The sequence below is a fragment of the Microcaecilia unicolor genome, chromosome 7, assembly GCF_901765095.1.
Source record: "Microcaecilia unicolor chromosome 7, aMicUni1.1, whole genome shotgun sequence".
NCBI classification, from domain to species: domain Eukaryota; kingdom Metazoa; phylum Chordata; class Amphibia; order Gymnophiona; family Siphonopidae; genus Microcaecilia; species Microcaecilia unicolor.
The window spans coordinates 15,461,441-15,473,767 of NC_044037.1; the positions used below are offsets into that span (position 1 = coordinate 15,461,441).

Here is a 12,327-nt window from a genome sequence, read left to right on the forward strand (position 1 = left end):
AGTGTTTGTTCATTGCTAGCAAAGAGGTTAATCAGTCAAGTGATAAGATTTCGGTTTTTAATTCTTGGCCCTGGTTTTGAGGGTGAATGTAGATCTTCCCCTGGTCTCACGGGGGAGGAAAGGGGTTAATTCCGAAGAAGAGACAGACACCTGCTGGCACTGCAACTCCGGGGAAGCGCAGCATAGCGCAGAGCAACCCGGGCTCTCCGCAGCCCTTGAGGCCGAGCCTGCCGTTGCAGCGCCACCTAGTGACCAAAGAACTGCAGCACAGCAGGGGACAGCGCAGCTTGTTGTGTCTTCCAGGGACTGGGGGGTCACGGGAGGCCCCCTTGGCAGTGTGAACTTGAGACTTTGAGGCTCCAGCAACTCCAGATTTCCCCCCCTCCCCCTGCCTTTTTGGGCTAGTAACTATTTGCTTTATTTTGCTTTCTTTTCGCAGTTACCCAGCAGCTGCTGTTACAGCTACAGTGTCACAGGGCAAAGTGCTAGGAAACACCTGTTTCCAGCATGAAGAAGGTGGGAAAAGAGCCCACAGCAGACTTCAGAGCCCCCCCCCCCCCTCCCCAACACAGATCCTTCTCTCAAGTGGCTTGTAAAAACAGCCTCATAACCTCTGCAGGATCGTTTTTCAAAAAGATTACCCTCGGATTTTGTTTAACGTTTTCAGCAACAAACGTGCCTACCGTGCCCTAAATATTATCTCTTCCCTCCTCCAACCGCCCAATCTTTTTTTTTTTAAGTCTAGTAAAAACACACACACACATGCACAGAGATTAGAACACGAGTTACTTAAAATGTTTTTATCCCGTGGAAAACACCTGCTTCTGGGCGCGGAGGTTCGCGTAACTAACTTTGCATCACTTTAAACGCGTAAACGGATCCTGTCCCTCAAATGACCCAAAACAGCTAGCGGGGGTGGGGGGGGGGGGGGGGGGGTTAGCATTAGAGCCCTGGGTTTTGACAGCTCAAAGGTACAGGTCCATGCACTCAGTAGTACTCTGGTTTCAGCAGAAGCGTACAAGAACCTGCCAGGCAATCTTTATCGCTTCAGTACCATTTTTACATAATCAAAGAGGAAGGGTTTTTGTTTTTCTTTATTTCTCTGCCACTCACAAAATGATTGGGGTGGGGGGGGGGGGGAGGAAAGAGAAATAGCTAAGGGGATGCCAGCGAGGTGTGGCTTGTATTTAAATATCCACTATGTCTAAGCAAGGGGAGTGGGTATCTATATAAAGAACAGGTTTCATCTGCTAGGTGGAGGAGGAGTGGAGAGAAGCAAAAGAGGATGAACGCACAGGGAAACCTACGCGGTTAAAGCACGGTGAGCGCACTTTGCGGTCAGCTCCCACGCTAAGGCGCGCAGATTGCGTGAATGCAGCTGAGCAGCGACAGAAGGGGCTCTTACAGTTTGATTTTTGCCCAAAGGACCGAAAACCTGCAGTTTTCTGTTCGCGCACACGTACACACAACATAAACCCACCCACCCCCTCCCCTTTTTCTCCTGCCATGGCTGAGATTGGGGGCTTCCTGGGATCTCTGGATATGGATTTGCACGGATTTTCCTCCGCTCTTGGGAATGTGCCTTTAGCCGATTCTCCTGGATTTTTGAACGAGAGGTTGGGGCAGATCGAAGGACGGCTGCAAAGAGGGTCTCCCACGGATTTTGCCCACCTGAAAGGTATTCTGCGACAGAGGCAGCTCTACTGCAGGACAGGGTTTCATCTAGAAATCTTTCCTAATGGCACGGTGCATGGCACCAGACAGGATCACAGCAGGTTTGGTAAGACTTATGCTCCTTTTATTCTCTTGAAAACTGCAAGTCTGAGAATCTGCAGCCCCCTCCCTCACCCCCCCCCCCCCTTTACATTTCTCTAGCCAGGTGAATAATTCCTGTAGCAAGCAACTTTCCAAAACCATATCGAGCGCTAAACTCAGTGCAAACGACGTCTCTTTGGACACAATAAATGATCAATATTCGGGCTGCGGGATTTTCATTTGGCTAATTATATGGGTGAAAATGAAGTATTTCACTAAAACAGCAGGGTCGTGTTTGGGTTCTTTGCTGATGTGCTGTCCTGTATCTCTGGTTTCTGAAATCACATAGACTGCGATTTTAAATTTCTAGATGCAAAACTGTGGTACCCCCCAAAGAGAGATTAGCCCCGGAGGGGTCGCTTTAGGGCGAGAAGCAGAAAAAATAGTTAATGCGCGCGCAAAGCGACTTCCTTATTCGTGCCTGCACACGTTTGCTCCGATGGATGTTCAAATCAAAATTTGCTCAAGGAGGGGAGGGGAACTACTAAAGAAAAATGTGATGCAATATATATGTTAAAAAAGGATCGAAATTGTTACAGACATAATCATTATAAAATCCGGGGAAGGTGAAGGGGGGGGGGGGGGAGTGGAGAGAAAAGGCGCTTCCCCCGGTGAGAACCCACGACTGGATGCGCTGGAGAAAGTGGCACGGTTTTTAATTCAATTGGTAGAGGAAGATCCGGGCTCCCTTTAGTCTTGGACCTAGGTCGTATCCTGGGTGTTTTCTTCTTTTTTTCCTCTCATAACTTCTCTGATTTGACATTTGCAGGTCTGGTCTTATTTTTCTTTCTTTTTGTAAGTTAGTGCCTAGCGCCTCAGCGCTCCACTTCTTCTCCCACCCCAGGAACAGGTGTTTTTCCTCTGTGGAAAAGAAGAGAGAAAGCTGCCCATTTTTTTTTCTTTACAAAGCAGCCTGTACTTCTTACAAAAATTAAGTACATAAGTAATGCCACACTGGGAAAAGACCAAGGGTCCATCGACCCCAGCATCCTGTCCACAACAGCAGCCAATCCAGGCCAAGGGCACCTGGTGAGCTTCCCAAACGTACAAACATTCTATACAATCAAGCCATTGTGACATCACTAATGAGGTTGGCTCTTATTGGTGGAATGAGCCACTATGACATCACAATAGGTTAAATCACTGCTCTATGTAATAAAAGTGAGACAAGTAGAGGACATAAGTACATAAGTAATGCCACACTGGGAAAAGACCAAGGGTCCATCGAGCCCAGCATCCTGTCCACGACAGCGGCCAATCCAGGCCAAGGGCACCTGGTGAGCTTCCCAAACGTACAAACATTCTATACAATCAAGCCATTGTGACATCACTAATGAGGTTGGCTCTTATTGGTGGAATGAGCCACTATGACATCACAATAGGTTAAATCACTGCTCTATATAATAAAAGTGAGCCAAGTGCATAAGTAATGCCACACTGGGAAAAGACCAAGGGTCCATCGAGCCCAGCATCCTGTCCATGACAGCGGCCAATCCAGGCCAAGGGCACCTGGCGAGCTTCCCAAATGTACCAACATTCTATACATGTTATTCCTGGAATTGTGGATTCTTCCCAAGTCCATTTAGTAGTGGTTTATGGACTTGTCCTTTAGGAAACCGTCTAACCCCTTTTAAAACTCTGCCAAGCTAACCGCCTTCACCACGTTCTCTGGCAATGAATTCCAGAGTTTAATTACGCATTGGGTGAAGAAAACTTTTCTCCGATTTGTTTTAAATTTACTACACTGTAGTTTCATCGCATGCCCCTGACTGCTACTGGAAATGGAAATAATTGCGCGCGTGGGGGTTACTTAGAATTTCCAGGCAGACTCGGTCGTGGTTTCAAAGTCCTGCTTTACAAGTATCGCCTGCAGGTGCACCAGAGGCATTAGGTAAAGGAATTGCCCTAATGATGGCAAAAAAAAACCCAGGAGGCTGGAGAGGGATTTTGCTCTTTTCCAGATCAGCTGCCTCACCCCCTCCCTGAGGAAATACCTTGGGACTGTAATCCTCCGTGAGCAGAGGAGCCAGCTGTGTGGGTGCCAGTGGGAGCTGAGCACCCCCAAAACTGAGCAAACCCCTTTCATGGTGTCTAGTGAGAGATCATTTGTATTGTGTTTGGCACCTGTAGTACAGAGCATGCATCTGACAGGGCAATGGTATGAACGGATCAGCCCTACAGAGTGCAAAAAGCTGCTGCCAAACTTTATGCAACGCCTGAAAAATACAGGCAGAGAAGCCATTTGGACGCCAGTTTGGCCAGTGCTGCAGGTGTCTGTAGAGGCTTCAGGCTAACAACGTGGCCCAAGAGCTGATGAGCCAGCTTCAGCCGCACTTGTTTTAATCAAGAGCATGTGGTTTGCAGCCCTGTCACTTCTAGGGGCAGAATGAAAAAAAATATATAATCCTGCCTGCAGCTGATTTAAATCAGTTTTCCTGGCTCATTTTTGTGAGGCTTCTGTTTAACCGAAAGAAAAAAACAAAGGTGAAATGATGCATGCGAGAAGAGGCAGTGCAGACTGTATCCAGGAATTAAGGAACTCTTAAACCGCGCATCAGGGTCCCTAACAGTCTTTAAATGGGGTCGGATGTATTGTCAGTCAGTGGAAATGCCAGGAGATGTGGTTTACTGTACCTGAACACAACTCGCTGTACTGCTAAATTGGCAGCTTGACCTGATAAGGGTCACTGCAAAAGTTAGTCATAAGAACATAAGCGTTACCATTCTGGGACAGACCGAAGGTCCGTCAAGCCCGGTATCCTGTTTCCAACAGTGACCAGTCCAGGTAACAAGTACCTGGCAGAAACTCAAATAGTAGCAGCATTCCATGTAGAACCCCAAAGAGTAACAAGATTCTAGAATTCTAAAGAATAAGAAGATTCCATGCAGAATTTCAAAGAGTAGCAAGATTCCATTCAGAATCCCAAGTACATAAGTGTTGCCATACTGGGACAGACCGAAGGTCCATCAAGCCCAGCATCCTGTTTCCAACAGTGACCAGTCCAGGTCACAAGTACCTGGCAAGATCCAAGAACAGTAAAACAGATTTTAAGGGAAGAGGCGGGTGCTGGTGGCAGGGCAGCGTATGGGTTTGAAACGTGACAAGGTAAAATGCCGGTCCCCAAGACGCCACTCCTGAAGAGTGCCACCCGAGGCCCCGCCTCAGGTGGCCTAATGGTCGGACCGCTCCTGCTTGAGCCCTTACCACCTTCAAAATGGGTGGTGGTAGGTAGATGGTCACACAGTAATTGCTTTTAATGGCAACATTACCACATGACCTTAGTGCCCAGGAAAAACCCATGTAAGAGCTCTCTGAGGCCAATTTCTATTTCAGCTTAATAAAAGGACCCCCTAAGGCTTTTTGTCCCATTAGGTATCAGTGGGGAAAGGTTAATGCATTAGGAGGGACCTGTATCTCCCTGTGTCGCTCATTACCTCCTGGCCCTTTTGCTTTGGACTTTGGAAAATTTTAGTCCAAGTGGTAGATACACATGCAACGATGATTACATGAATTATAATCCTGTTTGATTAAAAGGCTCAGTACAAATGCAAATTTTTATACACATTAAAGACTAGATTCTATACATGCTGCCTGAAAAATCCGCATGCTAATAAAATATGAATACGCCTAAATTTTATAGAATTGGCTTAAATTTCCATGCGGTATATAGAATACACTGAGTGCCTCTCCACACAGACCATGTTTTGCTTGGACAAAATCCCGACGCCTAAATTAGATGCGGGATGGGTGTATTCTATAATAATGCGCATAGATTTCTGAAACGCTCGTGAGCCGTCCATTCCGCACCCATAACCACGCCCCCTTTTCAACTATGCGACTTGCAATTTCTGCACATCACGTTACAGAATACAATTAGAGAGTTGTGCGTGTAAATCATAATTAATGACAAGTAGTGCTAATTGCTTGTTAACATCCAATTAACAGCGTTGATTAGCTAGTAAACCAATTAAGTTACACGCATTATTGTAGAATACACTTCAATTTTTGCGCAATCTATAGAATTTCGGGGTAAGTAAATATTTTTGGAGCTTTAATTAATAAACATCTTCCACTGCAGTACTCTATTCTTAATCTACTAATAAGGTATATCCTTTTCAACCACGGGGTTGGCTCACCCATTAGGCAGAACTAAGCATTGGCCTAGAGCAGCAGCTTTTGGGAGCCATCAAAGAGCAGCTGCAGTCAAAGCAAAGGAATGGATCCTGATGGCCAGACAAACTCAAAGAACCAGCCACTACTTCTACCAGCAGGGTGGATGGGCAATTTTTAGATAACCCATTTATTCTGGGAAGGGTAGTGTTCGGGGGCGATCATGACTATTGCAGGGGGCATTAAAAGTTCATTGTGGGGAGGCTGAAGGCTGCCCAGGGCATATCATTCCCTTGCATTGACCTTGTTTCATTTTGTGAGTTTTCACATTCAGAAAACTGCCATATATTTAAGCACAGTAGCACATGCTTATCAAAATATATTTTTACTTTTAAGTGTCAAGAAGCAAGAAACAGTGCTAGCTGTTTTCCTTAACTTGGAAGGCTGGTCTTGTACAAGGGTTTTAGCAGTCATTAACCACATGTGAAATATAAGCAGCCTTGATTTCTCTTTCAACATTTTCTTGAACGCTGTGCAAAACAGAGTTATTTCTAGTAATTGAAGACTGCAGCTCCAGAGAGTTTGGATCTGATCCTGACGTTCAGAAAGAGCTGGATCAAGATGAACCCCAGCCAAGGCTCTAGGCGATGGTGTAATGGCAGGGTAGAAACATTAGCTGGATTCAGTAGCCAAAAGCATTTGAAGCCCTGTGGTACTGGTCGGATTTCTATTATGCTGGTACATTCTTATGTTCTGCAGGCAAAGGTAGAAAAAAAAAGCAAGCCGTTATTATAAGCAGCGTTGGTTACAGAGCATTAGGCATCCACCCTAGGCAAGCCTTCAGCCTCACTCCCCTTCCAAATAAATTTCAGGTCCATAGGCCACCTTATTCCCATTCCACTCAAGATTTGGGATCCGTCTTACTAAGCCGCGTAAGCGTCTACGTGGGCCCAATGCCTGCCAAAATGGAGTTACCGCCCGACTACCACGTGCAGTAATTTCATTTTTGGCGTGCACCTGATACGCGCGTCTGAAAAATATTTTTTCTTTTCTGGCGCGCGTAGGTCATTACCGCCCGGTTACCGCATGAGTCTTTACCGCTAGGTCAATGGCTGGCGGTAAGGTCTCAGACCCCAAATGGACGCACGGCACTTTTTATTTTGCCCCATGTCCATTTTCGGCAAAAATGTCAAAAAGGCCTTTTTTTTACAGGTGCGCTAAAAAAATGGATCGGCGCGCGCCCAAAACCTGCTCCTAGTCTACCACAAGCCATTTTCAGCACTCCTTTGTAAAAGGATCCCTTGATAATTAAACTCAACAATCATGATAATGAGCTGACCACCACTCTCCTCTCAGAATAATTCTGTCAAAATATGTTGGACAAAGGAGGACACTTTAAAAAAAAACCCCAAAAGCATTTACCCTGGTCAGAGGACATATTTTTCTTTTAGTCCAAAAATATCCAGGCATTTCTGCACCAAACTGTACAGTTTGTTTATTTATTTATTTATTTATTAATTACATTTATATCCCACATTTTCCCACCTATTTGTAGGCTCAATGTGGCTTACATAGTACCAGAGAGGCGTTTGCAGACTCCGGTGAGAACAAATACAAAGTGATGTTGTGGTAGGATAAGGTTCAAGTGGTAGGACCACATAAAGGAATCGTCCAACGGAAGAGTTGTGTAATATCCATTACGAACGTTAGTGTTGTTGTGTAGCGGAGATCAGGCATTTATGTTGGATCGGTAGGGTATGCCTTTTTAAACAGGTGAGTTTTTAGTGATTTCCTGAAGTGTAAGTGGTCGTACCTAGTTTTCAAGGCTTTTTGGTAGTGCGTTCCACAGATGTGTGCTGATGTAGGAGAAACTGGATGCGTAAGTTGATTTGTATTTGAGTCCTTTGCAGCTTGGGTAGTGGAGATTTAGGTACGTTCGTGTTGATTCCGTCAGTTTTGACTATCAACCCTCATCCTTCTCCAGGCAGATACACACACTACATAAATTTATTTCAGAAATGATGGCATTCTTGCTTTGTGGGGCTAGTCTGGGAAAAATCAATAAATATATAAAATGAACAAATTAACACCCCCCCCCCCCCCCCCTTGCCGGTGTGGTAATTCTGACACAGCCCATTCAAGTGAATGGACTTTGTCCCTATTGCTCTGCAGCTTTGTAAAAGGAGGGTAAAAGAAATCCACAGCACTTTGGCTAAAGATAATCTCTGAAATGGCTTGCTGACCTGGCCTAGGATGTTTTCCTGTGTTAACATACAAAACTCATCACCAACTCCTTCCATTACCAGGCATTTTGTGGAGGAACAAAAACTGTGGAGCTTATTTCCAGGTGGAATGGCTCAGGGCACCTAAACAGTGAATGTCGGCAGGTTTCAAAGGGGCGTGTTCTGGGCATGGTGTGGGCAGACCTGAGAAGAATGCAAAGGACACACACCAGTGGGTCCCAAACCCGGTCCTGGAGGCACCCCAGTCAGTCAGGTTTGCAGGATATCCACAATGAATATTCATGAGCGAGATTTGCATGCAGCGGAGACAATGGCCGAGGTGCCTCAAGGTTAGTCAAAAAAGAAAGGGGTCCAATACTTCCACAAACGAGGCAAAGATATCAAAACACACGAAGGTGGAAGAACGCCTGACGCCAAGGTAGTAAGAGCACCACAAAACCTTTTATTTTGGTGCTCTTACTACCGTGGCTTCAGGACTGGTCTTTTTGGATCTGGCGTTCTTCCACCTCTGTGTTTTTTGATATCTGAGGTGCCTCCAGGACCGGGTTTTGGACCCACTGACAAGAAAAACAACAGCATTGATACCTGTTCCAGAGCACATGTATCAGCTAAATACTCAGTTCAACCTGGGATTTGGAGGAATATAGGGAAGGTGATTGGGTTAACTTCTCCAGCATTTAAAACCATCTAAAAAATGCTAAAATCTGTGATTTGATAGCTTCACGTCTTATTTAGCTTCTCTTAAATGTTCAGCTTTGTGAAATCCAACACTTACGTGTGTAAGGGGTGATATATAAATTACAGAAATTGCCAGCAAACATTCAAAACCGCAATCGAGAAAGGCTAATGAGAGCAGGACCTTTCAGTCTGGAGAAGAGATGGTTGAGAGGAGACAAGATAGATACAAATCAAGGTAAGGTATACACAAAAAGTAGCACATATGAGTTAATCTTGTTGGGCAGACTGGATGGACCCGTGCAGGTCTTTTTCTGCCGTCATTTACTATGTTACTATGGGAAGGCGGTAGAACTTGAGGGCATGATATGAGATTGAAGGGGGGCAGACTCAAGAAAAATGTCAGGAAGTATTTTTTCACGGAGAGAGAGTGGTGGATGCTTGGAATGCCCTCCCGCGGGAAGTGGTGGAAATGAAAATGGTAACAGAATTCAAGCATGCGTGGGATAAACATAAAGGAATCCTGTTCCGAGGGAATGGATCCTCAGAAGCTTAGCTGAGATTGGGTGGCAGAGCCGGGGCTGGTGGTTGGGAGGCGAGGATAGTGCTGGGCAGACTTATACGGTCTGTGCCCTGAAAATGACAGATACAAATCAAGGTAGGGTATACACAAAAAGTAGCACATATGAGTTTACCTTGTTGAGCAGACTGGATGGACCGTGCAGGTCTTTTTCTGCCGTCATCTACTATGTTACTATGCTATTATTATTATATCTTCTTGAGCCAGTCAGGGTGTAAGACATCTTTCACACTTATCAGTCTTGGGTTTTGGGTTTCATTAACCGCTTCTGACCTGTCCATTTCCAGTTCAGTCTGTTCCCTTTTCAGCTGTTTGACACCTTTATTTATTTAGATTTTGCTCACACCTTTTTCAGTAGTAGCTCAAGGTGAGTCACATTCAGGTACTCTAGATATTTCCCTGACCCCAGAGGGCTTACAATCTAATTTGTACCTGAGGTAATTGAGGGTTACCTAAGATCACAAGGAGCAGTAGCAGGATCTGAACAAGGCTTCCCTGGTTGTCAGCTCTTTACTCTAACCACCGGGCTCCTTCTCCACTCCGTACTGCTTGAACAGAACTTGCCAACAAGGCCACATCTGCAAAAACCAAGTCCTCTAACTGCATGTTTGTTATCAGGACATGTCATTCATGAAAATTTAACACCTACTGCATTCCGCATTAAAGAAAGTTGCACATGAGGTCAGAGAGAGATGGTTAAAAATTATCCCAACTAGGGTAGGAGTAATATATATAATATACAAGTAAGTTAAAGATGTGGGGCTTTGATCAGTTCCTGCAAGAATGTTATTTAAAGCTATTATTATTTAAGTTCTTCTGATGCTATATTTTTAATGTGATTGTATTGTTTGTTTTTTAATTCACTGTCTTTTTTGGTTTCTTGTTGTGACATGTTTAAGTTTCGATTGTTGTAAACCACCTTGTGCCCAGTTACTGGCTAAAGTGGTACAAAAATGTTACATTAAATTAAATTAATTGTACTGATACAGAAGTAAATGGAATATAAAAAGCTCAAAAGTAGAAGCAACCTCTCTGGAGGTATCTACCCTCATTACACACTGGATTAGAACAAACACAGGGAATCCCTGGGAGATGCAAAATGAAGTGAAATACTAAGAACTGATTAATATTTGTGGTATTTGGGATGGGAGATGGTCAAGGGCAGAATTGGGTGGGTCTAATTCTATCTTTTGAAGTGCTCGACCTTATCATCAGAGCTGACTCTTCTGTTAGGCAGACATATATTTAGAACACAGCAAATTGGTGGGTGACACTGGGTCTTTGCTAAGTATATGCTTTGCCCGGAAGACTCAGAGGGGCATAATTGAACGAAAACGTCTATCTCCATGGGCGTTTATCTCCGAGAACGGGTCCGTGAAGGGGCGGACCGAACCGTATTTTCGAAAAAAAATAGACGTCCATGTTTTATTCGACAATTTGTGAGCTGGGCGTTTTTGTTTTTCAGCGATAATGGAAAATGAAAGCGCCCAGCTCAAAAACGAATAAATCCAAGGCATTTGTTCGTGGGAGGGGCCAAGATTCATAGTGCACTGGTCCCCCTCACATGCCAGGACACCAACCGGGCACCCTAGGGGGCACTTTTACAAAAAAAAAAAAAAAACAAGGTAAAACAGCTCCCAGGTGCATAGCACCCTTCCCTTGGGTGTTGAGCCCCCCAAATCCCCCTCAAAACCCACTGCCCACAAGTCTACACCATTACTATAACCCTAAGGGGTGAAGGGGGCACCTACATGTGGGTACAGTGGGTTTGGGGGGCGGTTTGGAGTGCTCCCATTTACCAGCACAAGTGTAACAGGTGGGGGGGGGGGGATAGGCATGGGTCCACCTGCCTGAAGTCCACTGCACCCCATAACAACTGCTCCAGGGACCTGCATACTGCTGCCAGGGAGGTGGGTATGACATTTGAGGGTGAAAATAAAAAGTTGTGAAACGGCATATTTTGTGGTGGGAGGGGGTTTGTGACCACTGGGGGAGTCAGGGGAGGTCATCCCTGATTCCCTCCAGTGGTCATCTGGTCATTTAGGGCACTTTTTGGGGCCCTATTCGTGGAAAAACAGGGTCCAGGAAAAGTGACCTAAATTCTCGCTAAAAACGCATATTTATTTTCCATTATCGGCGAAAGGCGCCTATCTCTGATCGACCGATAACCACGCCCCAGTTCCGCCTTCACCACGCCTTTGACACGCCCCCATCAACTTTGTCCGCATCCGCGATGGAGTGCAGTTGAAAACGTCCAAATTCGGCTTTCCATTATACCGATTTATTCGTTTTTGTGAGATAAACGTCTATCTCCCGATTTGGGTCGAAAAGCTAGGCGTTTTTCTCTTTCAATTATAAGGTGGATAGTGTCCCAAATCTCAGGCAGCAGAGACCATAAGAAATGGAGGTGTAGCCTAGTGCCTAGAACAGCACCAGGGAAGCCTGGTTTGAATCCCACTGCAGCTCCTTGGGATCTTGCCGATACACTTAACCATCAATTGCCTCCAGTACAAGCTTAGATTGTAAGCCCTCAGGGAACAGGAAAATACTTCTACTGTGCTTGAAAGTAACTGACCTCATGTGCAACTTTCTTTACATTAGTCGCCTTTTACTTTCTAACTCTCTTACCTATCTATATGGTCCATCTTTGCTTTACCCTTCACTGTCAATTAAAATGTTCTTTTATGTATTGTGTTGACATTGTAAGTAGTATAATGAGCGGAGTGGAACGGGTAGATGTGAAACGTCTGTTTAAGCTTTCCAAAAATACTAGGACTAGGGGGCATGCGACGAAGCTACAATGTAATAAATTTAAAATGAATCGGAGAAAATATTTCTTCACTCAACGTGTAATTAAACTCCTGAATTCATTGCCAGAGAATGTGGTAAAGACGGTTATCTTA

At 45.0% G+C, this 12,327-nt stretch overlaps 1 protein-coding gene across 1 annotated transcript in view; it reads left to right on the plus strand.

Annotated features, from left to right (window-relative positions):
- The first annotated feature begins 1,506 nt into the window (after positions 1-1,506).
- FGF16 (fibroblast growth factor 16) overlaps positions 1,507-12,327 on the plus strand; it is a 40,925-nt gene continuing 30,104 nt past the window's right edge. Inside the window, exon 1 of the mRNA XM_030209848.1 lies at positions 1,507-1,780. Within this exon, the coding sequence (XP_030065708.1) occupies positions 1,507-1,780 (274 nt within the window). The remainder of the gene's footprint in view (positions 1,781-12,327) is intronic.